The sequence below is a fragment of the Cinclus cinclus genome, chromosome Z (genome assembly GCF_963662255.1).
Source record: "Cinclus cinclus chromosome Z, bCinCin1.1, whole genome shotgun sequence".
Taxonomy (NCBI): Eukaryota; Metazoa; Chordata; class Aves; order Passeriformes; family Cinclidae; genus Cinclus; species Cinclus cinclus.
Window position 1 is genome coordinate 32,699,916 of NC_085084.1, and position 18,286 is coordinate 32,718,201.

The 18,286-nt window shown below is 43.5% G+C and overlaps 1 protein-coding gene across 1 annotated transcript in view; it reads right to left on the reverse strand.

Annotated features, from left to right (window-relative positions):
• Nucleotides 1–15,529, reverse strand: part of UGCG (UDP-glucose ceramide glucosyltransferase) — a 33,117-nt gene extending 17,588 nt beyond the window's left edge. Inside the window, exon 1 of the mRNA XM_062513273.1 lies at nucleotides 15,432–15,529. Coding sequence (XP_062369257.1) covers nucleotides 15,432–15,529 — 98 coding nt within the window. The remainder of the gene's footprint in view (nucleotides 1–15,431) is intronic.
• Nucleotides 15,530–18,286: the final 2,757 nt, after the last annotated feature.

Here is an 18,286-nt window from a genome sequence, read left to right on the forward strand (position 1 = left end):
AATAGTGAGGCCAGCAGGAGCAGGGCAGTGACTGTCTCCCTGTACTGGGCACTGCTGAAGCTGTGCCTTGAGTGCTGTGTTCAGTTTTGGGTCCCTCACTACAAGAACACTGAGGTGCTGGAGTGTGTCAGAAGAGCAAAGGAGCTGGGGAAGGGTCTGGAATACAAGTCTGATGAGAAGAGACTGAGGGAGCTGAAGGTGTTCATCCTGGAGAAAAGGAGGCATAGAGGTGACCTCACTATTCCCTACAACTCCCTGAAAGGTGACTGGGGTGACACAGGGTCAGTCTCTGGTCCCAGTGACAAGCAACAAGGTAAGAGGAAGGGCCCCAAGTTGCAGCACCAGGGGAAATTTAGGTTGAATATTATGGAAAAAAAATCTTCACCAGAAGGCTTAGTAAGCATTGAAATGGGCTGTGCAAGGAAGTGGAGTTACCAAGCTTCAAGACAGTTAAAAGGTGCAGCACTTACAGACAAGGTTTAGTGGTGGACACGGCAGTGTTCAGTTAACAGTTGGACTTCGTGATCTTGGAGAGCTTCTCCAACCTAAACTATTCTATGATTCTACATTTTCCTGTGTTTCCTACATGTCTAAGATTTTTTTCTATATATAATGTTACATAATAAATATATATTACTATAACTACATTTTGTATAATAAATATATATGTGCAAGTTTTTGTCTGCATGTGAAGGTGGGAGGAATAGGGCACATATAAGCAACCATAGTCAGCACTCTAGCAGATTCCATCAGGAAGCAAAACATTGAGGCAGAGAAAAACAAGGGGACTCTGCAATGATACAAGTTAGGCTGAATAACATACTATTATCAATTACTTATTTCTTATATTTCTCTGTCCATATTTAAGCCCACAGAAATACTACTACTGCATTACTGTGGAGGCCTACTACACTATTACTCTTTTTAAGGACCTCATAGATGCCAGAGAGATTTGAAAACTGAAAGACAGATCAAACAGAAAATCCAGAATCACCTGTGGCCACTAGTCTCTTAGTAAACTGAAAGAATTATTCTTAAAGCAAAAATTAAACACCTTGGTCTTGTTTTAAACCTTTCTTCCCCTTGAGAGGGGCTTTATAATGTAACTGAATCAGTTTAACTGCAGGTTAGTGCTCAGAGGCACTCCTTTCCTCCTTTCTCCTTTTTTTCTGGGATGTCCTGGGCTGACATTTGTCAGAACCCACAGTGAATTAGCTGAGATTCATAAACCACCATAAAACTATTACTCAACACGTTATGTTTGAATTTCATCAGTTCCTACCAATCTTGAAAGGATGCAGCAAGACAATCACGCAGCTTCGGAAGCAGAAAAGGTCCCCCAGTAATCCTCCTCCTGTGCTGCCATTCATTCCAGCCAAACAACACATCCTGCCAGTATTGATGCACATACAGTCCTGCTTCAAATCACTCACCCAACTGAAAGTTAAATCTGGATTTTGTGTTCTTCCACTTCAGATTGTCTTCTGCCAAATTAGAGTTCAGGCATCTTAAGCACAGAGCCCCATAGCATGTTCAAGAAGGCTCTGAATGTGCTGCCAGCACCACAGAAGAACAGGAATAGGGTCTCCTTCCATCTCATGCTTCACTGGGATTCCAGAAGAGCTGAGCTGACCACAGATTTGGGCCAAGGCCCTAAACACTGTTCCACAAGGAACTCTACATTTCAGCTTTCCTTCACAGCATTCACTCCCCAAGAGGTTGCTCCTTATCAGCCAGAAAAAGCTAACTTAAGTTAATTAGTAACAGAAAACAGTGCCAGTGTTCAAAAGTGACTCGAAGTAATGCTTATGGCATAGCTCTCTTCTACCTTTCTTGACTGAAAGGAAGACATCAGCCTATAGAAATATGCTACTGCCAAGCACCCTTGCTTAGCTGCTGGCCTGGGTCAAACCACTGCACCACTAAGACACTGCTTTCAGAGAGGCATTCTTTCCCATCCTCCACTTTTGTCACCCACTCACATCCAGCTCAACAGCCGTAGGGACACATGGCCACTCACCAGCCTAATAGTTACACAACTGTCAGATCCAAGAACAGGGAGGAGCAGAAACAGACAGGTGTGGACAACAGGAAAGTACTAAAGGGAAAACCCTAATACAACTAAAAACATTCAACAAGTCACTTGGCCTAGATAAAATGTTCAGAGACAGGGGGTACGTAGATGAGTCTGAAAGAAGAACATGGTTAGGTATGATTCAGGTGTGCACTGGCTGTCTGTTAGTAGAAAAACAGTCATAGTTTTGTGCATGCCTGCAAAACCACTGAAAACAAAAAATGCAATCCTGCCTTTTGTATACTAGGGGTTTATGTTGAAAAGCATGTTACAATTGTGCTTCATCACATACCAGCTAAGTGTACAAGGCAAAAAAACCACTTCATTCACTTTCAGTGTATATTGTCTCCTGTACTACACATAGCCTCCACAGACAAAATGAAAAGGAACTTAAAATGTGGTGCCCTGAAATCACAATGGGTAGTGGAGAAAAATATTTTTTTAAAAAAGTTAACCTAAAAGAAGCTCAAGAATCAAAACTTTTCAAAAAAAACCCCAACCAAACAGACAAAAAAAAGGTCAAATTAGAGGTCTTGAACTGGAATTGATCAAGAAAGAAACCAGACTGTGATCATTGTTAATTTTTAGAAGGTGAGTGCTCTCCAAACACCAATTTGCTTTTTCAGTTTTGGAAAGGAGTTGTTCAATCAGTGGCTAAGAACAAGGATAAAATCATACAGTGTAGAACAGTTAAGGTTCCTATCTAGTGCTCTTTGCCATTTCAAATTTAAAACCTCCATTCACTACTGAAATTCTTTAACCAGCCTTTCCCAAGTATTACTGTGAAGTCATATTCAGTATATGCAATCAATCACTTACTACAGTCTTTTGTAAAACAGGGAGGCAATAGGGGGAAATTGAAAATGCTTTCAAACCTGTTTTACAGTTTTAAGTAGAAAAAAACCCAACTTTATTTATCAGGAATAAGAAAGAACAAACACTAGAGACTTCAGCTTAAAGCCAGCAAATACTTCCTTCTCCTACTCCCCACCCACACCCTCAGGATAAAAGGAGAAACAAACAGCCATACAATAGGCTGTGGCTGAACCTGAAGCAATAGGAGCCCTTTTAATGACCAAATCTTTGATAGCTCACAATTCAGCAAGCTGAATGGAGTTAACAAAGACACAGCAAGTTGCCTACAACACATCCATTACTGCATCACGCTAAACATTAAAAATAAACACACCATTTTTCCTTGTAGTCTATCTGCAGTCTGCCATCAAAATAGCAATTTATTCCCCGTTTCTGCTTTGCCACACCCTCACCCCACTTGTGGCTACAAAACAGTCAGCACCACTAGACAAATTGGATCAGCCTGCTGGTCAAACAGGGAACTACCCCACAGAAAAACTCACTTGCTGATCTGAGTCACCACACAGCCACATGATCACTGAAGGCAGATTAGAACAGCAGAAACATTTAGAAAGGTATAGCAGAAGAAAGGGATTTGGGTTATCCCCTTGAGAATCAAATCAAGAATCAAGGCAATAGAAACAGAAATGGTTTTGGTACTCCTTGCAACAAACGCTATGCAAGTTCAGAGAATTGCTGCATCCAAAACAGTCTGTGTTTTGTTTATGAAAGCATCTCCAGGGAATGGCCATAACTCCGGGCCAGATAAACCAGCCATAGCAGACACCTTTTAGTACAGGATCAACCCATTAATGTTTGGGAGCTTCTAAAACACAAAGCTTTAGAACAATTTTATTTTGAGACTATTAAATTTGGTGTTCTGACTTTTATTTGAAAATATGTTAAGACTAAACTAGCTCAGCCTCCATTATTTCTTCAGGCAGAAAATTCTCAATTATTTCATAAGGCAGTTTAAATGACAACATAATTTGCTAAACATAATGTAATGTGCATCCTACAGACCACAGGCTGCTCCTTTTCTCCCTCAAAACTTCCAAAACAGTTAGCTGCCAGTAACACAATTATGTTAATGGATAATCAGGAACTATATTAACAAACCATATGGCAGGTATTATTTTCTTTATTTTCAGTGTATGACTGATTTTTATTTCATTAACTCAGCAACAAGTGTTTTCAGAGTACAAAACAGTACACTGCTGAAAAAGACAAACACCAATTCACACAAGTTTGAACACACCGTCTGGGACCATATTACCCACAGCTGGGGTAATAAAAAAGCCATAAATCTTGTCTGGACTGCACAATTGTCAGTGAGAGGGTCACTGCCCTTGTGCTGCAAATGCCTTGGACAGCTTGAATAATTCTCCTGTATGAAACATCAGAAACTGAAGGAGCAATTACATAAACACAAAAATGCTTTGAATGAAAATGTTAAGATAACAATTCTACACTCAACATCATGTTTGACTGCATTTCAGAAAGCCAGTTTGTTTTCCATATTTCCAATAGATACAAACCAGAAAAACTAACCTGGCAAATTTTACCTGTCTTATTGTCTACCACAATATTTGGTTCGCACTGTCAAAAAATGTACTGCCCTCACCACTACAAAATCTGCACAAAAGGATCTTCTTGGAAATGTAGGTATAAAACATATGTATCATCTCTCTTAAAAATGGTTTAAAGGAAGTGTGAAGTAACAATTTTGAATTCAATTTTAATTCTATTTTTAACTCAAAAGTATTTCAGTATAAAGCACTTGTGATATTTGTTCCATAACAGCTCAATACATTGATCAATATCTGGTTTTCATCAGCTTGAATATTTTAACAGTGTGTGATATGACCAGACAAGAGATATTTCCACTTCATAAAATAAGGTGCAGCATACTACCTATTATTAAACCAAAGCAGCAGTTCATCTGGGAAATCATTACATGGGAAAATTGAATCAAGATTAAGGCAAGTGCTTAATAAGAATAGGACAACTGCAAACAACATAAAAGTGAATGGTTAACTTCATTTACAGTTTCCTCCTTATGGACTATATTGTTAACAAATCCAAAATGAGCCCTATCAACAGAGGGGGAAGAAAACAAAACAATGTTTGGTTTACACAGAGGTATTTTAAGAGAAGAATTCAAATGGTCAAAACCTGACCAAACCAGCACAAATGGGCAAAGATAGGTTGTTAGTTATCTTGTTGCTTTAATGAAAAAAGATTGTTCCACTAGAAGCACCCACCAGGTATTCGAAAAACTGTTATAAGAAATAAAACAATTCCTCAGCAAAGTGTTGCAAGTAACACTGGCAATAAAGTCTTAATTTTTCTCTTAGTACAATGCATCCCTTCAGCTTTCTATCTTACAAGTTCACACTTGTAAGTATTTTTTTTACCTTATTTGTCCAAAAGACAATGTAGGACTTTGTTTATACATGCTGAAACTGAAATAATTTGATTCAAGGTATGAATTCACCCAGGCCATTTATAAGATATAGACTTGCATAGATCTTTATTGCCTACTATTTATAGTAATGTATATTAAAAAAGCAAAACTAGTCACCTTGCAGTTAGCAAAATTAAAATATTTTTTAGTCTATAGAAAAACATCTCTCACAATAAAGTAATTAATTTCTTTTAAACAGTAGTCTTCAGTAAAACTGAAAACCAATATTAAATGTGTCAAAACTACAGTTCTTTATTTCAGTTAAAAAGCAATTTTAAAATCTTAGTGAACTCTGATGCCACTGTTTAGCATTATGCCATTCTCAGGGTGTGATGGACACAAATATTAAAGGGTGCTCCAGTAAACCAGTAAAACTAGCTATATGCTAGTTAACTGAGCTATATGCTCAGCATGTCATGGACAGAAATTTCAGATTCCAATTTTTAGAGTAATTTATCATCTACCATTCTACTCATCCACTTCAATCAAAATTCATGCTTTTATGGAAACACTTCATGTAAAGCATCAACTTCTTTAAATGCCTTTAAAACTTAGTATCCTGACAAAAGCTGACAGAAAGATTATATTTTTCCCCATCCCACTATTCAGTTTCTTCCACTCCAGCTCACATACAAAGCTGGATGGCTCTTTGTCCTATAAGAGCTCCATTAACCCAATCTGTTTCATTTCCATATTGCATACTCCAAATCTTACAGCCTTCTATCTTCCACACAAACCACTCCAAGAGATGTGACAAGTAGGCTGTAAAATCAAAACACACCTATTGTACTGTCTTGCCAACATAAGTACACCATCCAAACTGCCATGATTCCTCTCCTTTAAACGAACACTAAACAGTCTTTAATCTAGGCTTAGGTTTCTTGCATTCTGGTAAATCATTCAGAGCCACTAATACCTTAATGTTCACCCCAAAGTTTATAGTCTGTGTCCTATCCTCCTGACTCTCACTATTAAAAAAATTGGCCAGCCCTAACTGCCTTCAACATTATTGGTTTTCTCCCACACTTACCACTCTCAGATTTCTGGTCCTGCACTGTTTTGCTTTCCCCATTTATCAAGCTTCTAATAGAGAAACCCATTCAACCACACACCTAGCATATTAAAAATCATCCCCTGTTTTTTTCAGGCACATCTTTCCCTAAAGATTGTCTAAATTAAAGTCTTATAATTACATGGTGTCAGGTAAACTTCAACTTGTTTAAAACAAGCAACACACAAAACTTACAGCCTCCATACAACCTCTTTCTTAGTCTATTGCTCTCCAATAGTCCAGACAGCTGCCTCAGTGTCATCTCTCACCAAAAAAAAATAAAAAAAAAATCACCATACAGCAGAGGTTGGAAGGCACCTCTAGAGATCAGCTACTCCAAATGCCTGGCTCTAAGTGGGGTAACTAGATTAAGTGGCTGAGGACTAGCCAGTTTTTCCTGTCCCCAAGGACAAACTCTCCAGAAAGCCTATTCCAATGCTCAGTTAGGAGTGTCTCCTTTGCTTTAAAATTACAGTCTTTCACTTGCATTTGTCCTCGTTGCTTTTCATTTTGTCACAAGGCACCACTGAGACAAGTCCTGGACCTCACACCCTTCACCCCTGCAAACAATCAGGTACTCACACACATTAATGGGATCCCTCCAAGCCTTCTCCAGGCAGAGTTCCAGCTCTCAGTGCCTCCTTGAGTGACAGATGCTGCAGTCCCACCATCATCTCTGTAGCTCTAAGCCTTGCTCCAGCATACCCATGACTCATACTGGAGAGACCAAAACTGTGTTCTGCACTCCAGACACAGCCTTTCTGGGACTGTGTAGAACAGAAGGATCTCCTTCCTAACTTGCCAGCCATGCAGCAATGGCTTTCTCTGCCCAAACCATGACACTATTCATAATTGAACTGATGTTCAATTGGCTGATTGGCATCAATCAGCATTCACAGGTCCTTCTCTGCCCAGCTATTTTCAAGCCTGTCAGTTCCTAGCCTATGCTGATATATGGAGTTATTTCTGCCAGGCTCAGGACATGGCATTTTCCTGGGTTGACCTTCATAAGCTTCCTGTCAGACCATTTCTCCAGCCCCTCTTGTGTCTCCCTGAACTCATCTGACCAATCAGCCACTCTCTCCATCTGTACCATCAGCAAACTTGCTGACCATTTCACCAACTCCATGCCATTAATGAAGATGTCAAACAGCCCCAGCAATCACTGACACCTGATGATTTTGTGCATCTCAAACTTAGTATTCCTTCAATAGCTGCCATCTTCTATCACAAGCTATTATCATATCAATTCACTGTGCATACATCAAACTATGAAAATTTGTTTCAGCTTCAAGCAGGAACATAGCATTCAACTGGCACTTCCAGCCTAAAGCGCTCCAATTTCCTTCACAGTGTTAAAAAAAAAAAAAAAAATAAAAAAACCTTTCACCTCTAAGTTATTAGAGGAGATTGTCCAACTCAGCTCTGTACTGGTACAGCCTTCCCTCAAGTCCTGTGTGTAGTTTTGGGCACATCAACATTTAAAAAAAAATATATAAAACCATTAGCAATCATCCAATGGAGGGCCATGAGGATGGTGAAGGGTTTGGAGGGGAAGCCGTGTGAGGAGTGGCTGAGGTCACTTGGTCTGTTCAGGCTGGAGGAGAATGAGGGGAGACCTCACTGCAGTTACAGCTTCCATGTGAGGGGAACAGGAGGGGCAGGCACTGATCCCTGCTCTGGGGTGACAGTGACAGGACCTGAGGGAACGACATGAAGAACAAGGAAGGTTCAAGCTGGACACTTTTAGAAAAAGATTCCCCCTGCAAGGAAGCAGTCAAAGAATCAAGTCTGCTTGAACTAAAGGAGTGTTCACACAACAACACTGCTGTCCTGTACAGGAACAGGAGCTGGACTTGTATGATCCTGTGGGTCCCTTCCAACTCAGGATATTCTGCCTATTCTGACTTGCACTCTCACGCACTGAAGACTTCCTGGGTTCCTCCCCAATAACTGTACTTTACTTCCAATCTTTGCACTGCTGTCTTTCAGATTTACCTCGCTACAATGTTATCCACTCGCTGAAAACCCCGACAATGCGAAGCTTTAAAGATGTAACACTTGGAGCAAACACCTTGGGATTTCTGCATAAAGTAGGTCTCATCCATCAATGCACAGATTATGGGACATAAGGGTTACTCAGGGAAAAAGTAGGAAAATAAAACATCACCTCAGATCAAACAGAAGCCTCAGATAACTTTCCGACTTTTCTTGCCTCTCCAATGTCCCAGTTTATGGCCAAACACTTCAGTACTACTTTTGCTTGCTTTTAACCCTCAAAGAATTTTTGCAAAAGGACACAGCTAATTAGAGCACCAATTTCCTTCGTTCCCTGTTCCACACATACAGGATTATAGACAACAATCTGTTTGTTGTTGGAGTCACCAACACTTTACATCAGCCTTGTCATCAGCTACATAACTGGAAAAAACTACTTACCTTGAGGAAGAAAACCTGCACAAGACATTTAAGTGTAGGTTGTTCAAGTTGAATAAAGGTTCATTTAAGTCACATACCCAAAACCAGAATTGGCATTCTGCATGTGCTACACATCTTTCAGACACTTCCAGAAGAAGCGCCAGCACAATCATACTTTGCAGGTCTCCGAGTTTGGTTATCAACAGGAGGAAAGGCTACCCCTAACTTCATAAAGTAGTAATTGGATTATCTCCATCGGAGACTACTAAAGTGTTTGCTCACTTATGCCTGGCAACACTTGATAGTAACAGGAGAGTTCTCTAAACATTGCCTTTTAAATTAGATATACACTACTTCACAATAAAAAAAAAAGCAGAAGTTAAACATCAGCTGTGTAGAGTTTTTTGCTTGCTCGGGTTTGGAAGCCATGTTTAAGAAGTTTTTCAATGTCGCAGAAGTACCTCAGAAAAGTTCAGTTTTATGCATCTATGCAAACTGAATTTCCTCCTTGATTCCATACACACGATAAGGCTATTGATTACTTTTAGTTACATCTGGGTTTTTTATTACCTGTATATGTTTCTGAAAAAGTCTTGGATTTTTCACTCAGCAAACAAGGCCCAGTTACACCCAAATACCACATAAATGCAGAATTCATTATTTCTTCATTTACTATTGTAACTAAAAGCTTTCAAAAATAATTTGTCTAAAACCAGCAGTATGTTTACCAATTAAATGACACACACTACCCTTCCTGCTTACACCTGGGAACCAAGAAAATGAACAACCTCAGTATCAACTAAGTGGGGCTGCCTTAAAGTGATTTTCATTAAGTGCTGTAATTACAATTACCACTGACAAGTGGGACAAGAACAATGAAGACTCAAAGCCAGAACATGACTTCACATGAGTTCAGGTTTTTTGACCAGATAAATAAAGACAGAGACAAATAAATAGCTTAAGAAAGTTACCAAATATTACCTAACATCTTTAATACCTTTAGTGAGGACTCAGACAACAGGATCAAGTGCACAGTATGTTCACAATGACACTACATTGGCCAGGAGCGTTGAATTGCTGGAGGGTAGGAAGACTCTGGGGAGTGATCTGGATCAATAGGCCAGGATCAATTGTGAGGTGGTGTTCCACCGAGGTGGAAGTGCTGGGAGGGTTTGAGTGAGCTGCTGTGGATGCTTAATTTCTGTTTTGGCTTAAGCTATGACAGTGGTTCAACAAGGTGAACTGCTGGGTCCTACTCTGGAGTCACAAAACACCATGCAGTGCCACATCCTGAGGGCAGAGCAGCTGGAAAACTGCCCAGTAAAAAGGGACCTGGAGGTCCTGATCAACACCTGCCTGCACATGAGCCAGCCACATGTCCCGGAGGCAAAGAAGGCAAATGGAATCCTGGCTTATATCAGAAATAGTGTGGCCAGCAGTGATTGTCCCTCTTGACTTGGCACTGGTGAGGCCACATCTTTAAGTCCTGTGTTCAGTTTTGGGCCTCTCATAACAAGGAAGACATTGAAGTGCTGGAGCTTGTCAAGAGAAGGGCAATGAAGCTGAAGAAGGGTCTACAGAGTAAGTCCTGTGAGAAGCAGCTGAGGGAGCTGGGGATGTTCACACTGGAGAAAAGGAGGCTCAGGGGAGACCTTACTGCTCTCTACAACTCTCTGAAAGGGGGGTGTAGCCAGGCGGGGGTTGGTGTCCTCTAGGCAACTACTGACAGGGCAAGTGGACTGGGCTTCAAGCTCTTTCAGGGGAAGTTCAGGATGGATATCAGGAAGAATTTCTTCATGGGAAGGGTAGCTGAGCATTGGAATGGACTGCCCAGGGAGGTTGCTGAGTCACCTGCCCCAGGGACATTCAAGAAATGAACATAGCACTTGATACTAAGGCTTAAATGATGAGATGGTTATCAGTCAAAGTTGGAATCAACCGTCTTGAAGGTCTTTGCCAACCTAAACGATTCTGTGTTTCAAACCCATCCAAAGTAGAGGAAAGAGGTGGCAAGAACAGATTTTGCAAATGCAGTATGGAAGAACAGTACCTTAGATATCCAAACCCTACAACACTGAATGCAATTACAGCATAAACCAATGCAAAAGAAATATTGTCCTGATCTTAATCTCAACAACTGCTGAAAGCATTTCAAGACAAAAAAGCTTACTTTCTTGAATAACTCCATTTACTTATTTAATTCACACATTCTAAGGGTTTTGCTAAATCAAACTTTTTAAATACCAGTGAGAAATGGCAGAAGGATGACTGTCTAGTCCACAACAGCTTCACTGACAAGTTACATTATCTTAGTACTCCAGTGGCCAAGATGGGATCTTCCAACTCACCAATACAGCATGGCTAGACACAGTGCAGACTGAGTACAAGCAGTACCTCAATGACTTCAAAAAAATTAAACCAACAACACTGTCTGTAAGGAGAAGACAGGAAGACTAATTAGTTTCATCTTTCTTCTGTACTGCCTGTAATGGAACAATGTGTTATTCAGTATATACCAAGTATCATCCAGTTCTACTCTAACGCTGCATCCTCTGACATAAAAAGCAGCTTCTGTGCATAAGCTAAGACCCTTTCCTAACACAGGGGTCTTGGAAAGGGGGCAATGCGCTATGTTTGCCATCCGGGATAAAACTCTGGTCTCTAGGAGATGAGGGCTCTAGTAACAGTGTCCAGCCACCAGATTTCTCAGGCTGTAACACTAGCAATCATCTTTTATCTGGAGCCCTTCCCTCATAAGCATGCTCAAGCATTCAAAGAAAATACAGCTGATCACCTCCTTCACCTTGCCTTCACAGGACAATCTTGCTCACAGGACCACACTGTTCCTCCATGTACTGCTCCATGAGACAACCTCCAAGCCCTCCTGCCTTGCCCAGGGCAATGCTAACAAGTGGGACAGGCTCCAAACTCCCCAGCACAGTGCCCTCTCTAGCTATCAGCTACATCCCATCAGCTGCTGCTTCCCAGCACCACCACAGCTGATGCACAGCTGCCTGGGATGGTGTCCACCACGTTATTTTCACTTCACAGGGCAGCAGTGTTGTCGCACAATTCAATGTAAACAGGGCAGCTCCTCCACAAATGCCTGTGAACTCAGAACAGTTTGCAATTTGGTCATCTCAGGGCTACCAGCTGCTCACCTCCAACCATGTGCCACTGGTTTGGCACTGAACACTAAATACCTCTGTTGCCATCAGCCTATTACTCCAAAGACAGCTCCTGACTCTGGCCCTACTGAGATGGCAATTCCAGAGCCCTGCTAGAAGCAGACTGGGCGCTTCAGGGGCTAAGATTGGATCACCCCAGTTCTTACCCACCCCCTCCACAACTGACAAGTTCTCCATCTGTTAACACACAATTTATACATGCACTTGTAACACAAATTCCCATTAACAAAAAATACAACTCCATCCAGATTTCACAACACTGTAAATACTCTAAATGCAGGCTACACCAGGTCCAGCTGTTGTCTGCATTCCCCACCAATTACTGTTACAGGCAAAAATATTTCAACTCAGGCAATTCTATTTAAATTAGGCAACGATAAGGCAACTAATTATCAATTTAGGTATTGAGGAAAAAAAGATACACAACCTAGCTTCCAGGGAAGTACCCTTTGTCCTCCTTCCCCAGGCTCTACTTCAGTAAGAAACACTTTCTCCTCACCCTTATATCTGAACTGTTCATTTGCATGGTTCCTTAGTTCCTTACATTCAGTCCCTCCCCAGCCTTTCAGCAAGATGACACAGGAGGCAAGGGTCAGCAATGGTTTTTCAGCTATGCCTTACTTGTCACTCATTTTCTTCTACTGCTGGTTGCATCCTAAACCGTTACTCTCCTCTAGCAGGTGTAACTGCGCAGGAGTAACTTATGCAGAGGTTGCAATCCCTTTGGCATAGTCTGTGCCCCAGTATGGGCCTGCCATGGGCTGCAGTCTACTTAGGGGAGAGTCAACCATGGGGCTGCAGCCCCTCAGGGTGTCTCCACCCCAGCATGGGTGGCTCACAGGTTGCAGTCCCTTCAGGAGTGCCTTACCTGCAGCCCAGAGTGCACTCAGGAGTGTCCCTGCTCCCATGTTGCCTCCACAGGACCCAGTCCCTTTGAAGGTGTAACTCCTGTGGCATCAACTGCCAAAAAGTGTACACTTCCCTCTAGCTCTTCCCTGTTCTTTCTTCTCACATCTCTTAGCATCTCATCCTTCTGTCTCCTGTTCATCCTCTTGCATGTCTGCTCCATTTGTGTCTCCTGCCCATTTCAGTCACCACTTACTAGTAAAAGAGTTACAAGCAATAGCACCACACATGCTAACTTGACAGGTTGAGCCTTTTAAGTATGCAATGGACTGGTTTAGTCAGCATTAAAGCTGACCAAAATCAGCCATGCCCAAAGTAGTCCCTTCCTCCACTAAGCACCCTTTCTGCTCCCCATACGGAAATCCTGCCCTTGGTGTCTGAGGTAACCCACACAGGCAGTTTTCAAGAAAGGAAACATCCAAGTGAATACAAGATCTACGGATAACTCAACTACAGTAGAAGAAAAATAAAACTATTAGAGCTTATTAGTAATTTCACATTTAAAAAAACAAACAAAAAAAAGCAGCAGAAGCAAGTTTTTGGTATCTATGAACTCAACTGAGAAAGTGTGGACTGCATCAGTGAAGCAGATGAAGAGCTGGCTGAACAGCAGACCTCAGAGGCTCATAATCGGTGGCACAGGCTCTAGTTGGAGGCCTGTTCCTAGCCCTGTCTCCCAAGGTCCAATAGTGGGCCCATTCTCATTTAACTTATCCAACAGTGACCTGGATGAAGGGGCAGAGGCCTCCTCAGCAATTTCACTGACAACACAAAGTGGGAGGAGTGGCTGATAGCCCAGAGGGCTGTGCAGCCCTTCAGAAGGACCTCAACAGCCTGGAGAGATGGGCAGAGAGGAACCTCCTGAAATTCAGCAAAGGCAAACGCAGAGTCCTGCACCTGGGGAGGAACAACCCCAGGCACCAGCACAGGCTGGGGGTGACCTGCTGGAAAGCAGCTCTGTGGAGAAGGAGCTGGGGGTCCTGGTGGACAACAAGCTCCCCATGAGCCAGCAGTGTGTCCTGGTGGCCAAGAAGTCCAGTGACATCCTGGGCTGCATTAAGAGGAGCAGTGCCAACAGGTCAAGGGAGGTGACCCTGCCCCTCTACTGCCCTGCCCTGGTGTCACCTGGAATGCTGTGTCCAGTTCTGGGCTCCTCACTACAAGGGACAAAAGTGAGTGTCCAGCAGAGAACTATGAGGACAATTAAGGGACTGGAGTATGTCTCATATGAGGAAAGGCTGAGAGAGCTGGGCCTGTTCAATGTTGAAAATAGATGACTTGAGGGGACCCCATTCATGTCTATAAGTATCTGGAAGGAAGATGCCAAAAGGATGGAGCCAGGCCTTTCTCAGTGATGTCAGGCAATAGGACAAAAGGCAGAAACTGATGCACAGGATGTTCCACGTGAATATGAGGAAAGACTCCTTTACTGTGCAAATGACTGAGCACTAGAACAGATGGCCCAGAGAGGTTGTGGGGCCTCCCTTAGTGGAGATATTCAGGAACTGTCTGAACACGGTCCTGTGCCATGTGCTTTAGGATTAACAGGGATGGTTGGACCAGACGATCCACTGTGGTCCTTTCCAATCTGACCCATTCTGCAAACTTTGCTTTCAGTAAGGGCTGAGGTTTATTACAGATACCTATCAGATGCAGCAGAGCAGCAAGAGAGGAGAACAGATAAGCACAAGGAAAGCAAACAGAAATTCAGGTATTTTCTAATCCTAGTAGTGATGCAAGAGTGGCCTTTTACTTAAGGGAGCAAAACAACTAACTACAAAGAGATGCATTCTTAATCCTTTCCCCAGATACCCACAGAAAATTCCTCTGCCAGGTTCTATCTACTTTGTCAGTCACTAAAATGTAAACACTCACAATGCTCACAAACTCTAAAGGCATTTTTACTTGGACTTATCCAAGAAGGATCTGACTCATTATATATACTTGTTTTACTAGTACTATCATTATTTCTCAATACAAAAAAAAAGAAGTGTGCTTATGGCTGGCACAGAGTACTGTGGCTCCTTCAGTTGTTCGTTCTGCCGTGCAGCCGTTGCAGTCAAACATCACACATTCTCTAAGTCCTGTGCACCCTGGTCTCCCACTATCACCGAGAAAGCCACACTTGACAGGTGTATACCAGCACACAGCAAACACCAAGCCTTCCCCAGCAGCACTAAGGGCAACGAGCAAAGATCACCGCACAGAGCAGGGGACAGAAGCCCAGAGGTCGGTTTTGACCCGAAGACCGACGGCAGAGACACAGCTATGCCCTGAGCACGGCCAGCCCGACCCCCGGGGCTCTCGGCGGGGTCTGCGGGAGCCACACCGCAGGGAGGCGGGCGGGTGCCCGGGCTGGCAGGGGCCGGGGCAGGGGAGCCGCCGGCCCGGGGCGGAGGCGGCGCGGCGGACGCGATGGCGGGTGGGTGACGGAACAACGCCGGCTCCATCCCCCCGCACCCCAGCGCTTACGTGTAGATGATGGACATGAAGTGCATGAGCCAGAGCACGACGAAGAGGATGAGCCCGAAGATGGCGAGTCCCTCCGAGGCCAGGGCCAGCACCGCCATCCCCGGGGGGGCGCGGCGGCCCGAGCAGGAGCCGGCGGAACGGGGCGAGGCGAGGCGGGGGCGGCCCGAGGGCGGCGGTTGCTGCGGGAGGGCTCTGGGGCGGCTCCGGAGGCGCCGCTGCTGCTCCGCACCGGCCTGCGCGCGGCAGCCGCTGCCGCACCGAGAGCCGCCGCCGCCGCCTTTCTGTCAGCGCAGGAGGCGGGGCGGGCGGGCACATCCGTTACCGGCCCGGCCCCCCGCCCGCCGCCGCCGCCGCCGCCGCCTGACCTTGTGTCCGTCCCCCTCGGGCTGCCGGGGAGGGGCGCGGGGCCGCGGCGGCGGGCGGGTGTGCAGGGAGCGGGAGCGGCAGCCACGCTGGCTCCGTGTCGTCCGGCTTTGGTGTTGGCCGCTGAGGAGACCGCAGCCCCTTGCCCACAGAGGCAGGGGTCGGGGGCAGCCGGGTATTGCCGGTGTTGCCGAGCATCTCTGAGGAGACACTGCGGGAGCTCGACCCGTTCAATCTTCAAAGACAAGACTGAGAGGGGACCTCATTAATGCGTATCAGCATCTTAAAAGCCGGTGTCAAGACCGAGGTGCCAGAGTCTTTCCGTCGAGGCCTAGCGACAGGACAGGGAACAGTGACCGTAAACTAAATCAGAAGTTTCACCAAGAAGTTCCTCTCAACGTGTGGAAGTATTTTTTTGCACACGTAGAGCTTTGGAACAGGCTACGCAAGAAGGTCATTGAGTCTCCTTGTCCCGGGATGTTCCAAACCCACTTGCACTTGTTCCTGGTTCACCCGTTCTAGGAGACCCGGCTTTGGCAGGGGAGTTGGACGGGATGATCTCCAGAGGTGTCTTCCAACATTAACTGCTCTGTGATTCTGAGATGTAGTGAAAGGGGGGCTGACGTAGGGCTGCATGGCCTTTTGTATTTTCTTTATTGCTTTTGAGTCCAAATGCTTTCTTGGCAATGTTGAATGCTGCAGGACAGGATTGCTATTTCTAGCATAGTTGTGCACCTGTGAGCCACTGGCCGTGCTGAACTCTGTGAGTCAGAGCAGCTGCACCAAGGACTGGGGCAATTCCAGCAGTCGTACTGCCATCTGTGGAACCCAAGAAGTGCTAAAGCAACCTGGTGACTACCAGCCTTGGCTACGTTTTAGTTAGTGCCCAGTTAATGAAAGAGTCAATTGCTCATTAGTAATCCTCTGGGCCAGCTATTCTTGCCTTTATTTCATTACAGTGTTTATGACAATTCCTATTAATGTGGTGTGGCTCCATTTTTAAGGGGGTTCATATGCAGAGACCTCCGAACACTTCTGCTCTTTTTTACACTTCAGCTTTTTTGATCTGGGGTCAGAAATGTTAATTTTTTTATTTTTTTTTTTTTTTTTTTTTTGCTTATTGTGTAATAGGCAAACACGCATTGCATTAACTGTTTTAAATTTAACTCAATCTGGGGTATACTGTGGGAGGATAAAATTATTTGACTGGCTGTACCTGCATACTGAGCTTGCCAGCATAAGCACAGCCTCCCATAAGAGACTATGTTTACCTGTACATGAGAAGGTATACTTTTTCTCAGGTGTCTTGACCTGAGAACACAAGCTGAACATTACAGTGCATGCATGTTCTCTAATAGTTTTTTTTCCTCCATGGCTCTCTCTTATTAATGTAGGTAAAGGAGTGGTCATACATTTTGCTAAGAACTCAGTTGTGGTTTCAAAAAGTATTCTAGTCACCACAACAACTGTAGAAACAACTGGGTTTCAAGTTAGCTCTAGTTGCATGTGAGAAGTTAGGCTATAGCAATTTAAAGACAGCTTACTGTCATAAAAGATGGGATCTCACCTGGTGACAAATTGACCAAATTAAAAGTATAATTTAAAACTAAAAGTGGAAAGCTACTAATTATTGGTAAGAACAGGTGAGGTATCAGTCCATCCTAGTGCAAACACTGCCCGTGTGATCTGTTAATTCCTGGTTAATGTTACTTTCCACATAAATAAATCATGGGGCCAGCAACATGCCTTTTCACTAGCTTCAGTGATCTCTTATTATAACTTCCTTAAAAATAACTTTCCAAGTAAAACAAATTACCTTAGTTTTGAAATACCCCTTTTGTGTTTGTATGTAATTTGTAACTGAAAATGGCAGGATTTTTTCTATTTGTTCCTACATTTAGAGTCTAATGATCACATTTATATTGATTTAAGATTGTCTCAATGAGCTTTATAGACATATTTTTTGCCGTTACTTGAATTGCCACACTAAACTTTGGCACAGTCACAAGTCTAGCGGAGTCAGAGAATTCAGAGCTGATATGTATGAGTTGGTGAAATATAGCTTATATAACCCTTACCTGGTTGGCTCCCATCTCTTTTCTAAGGCAGAAACAGCCTATGCAAAAGAGTATCTTGGCTTAAAATATGATAGTACAGGAAAAGGAGGAAGACTGAGGGCCTGTATCTCCAGTAATCAATAAAGCAAATAATCACAGTTTAAAAAACTGAAGCAGTAAAGCTTATTTTTTGTTGTAGAAGGTGTTTGCCTGGCAGATTAGATTGAGAGGTTGCTTATTGTGTGACAGGTAGGGTTAATGGCTCTATGCAAACAAACTTTACTGAGGCTTCTTAAATAAAATGAAGACACTGACATCTATACTTCAGCCAGCCATACGGATGAATGAGCAGTCCTCGAGCAATGCTCCACGGGAAAACACCAAGCTAGTATAAATAACTTTATCTAGAAAAGGATCCACCTTTCTTCCATTCTC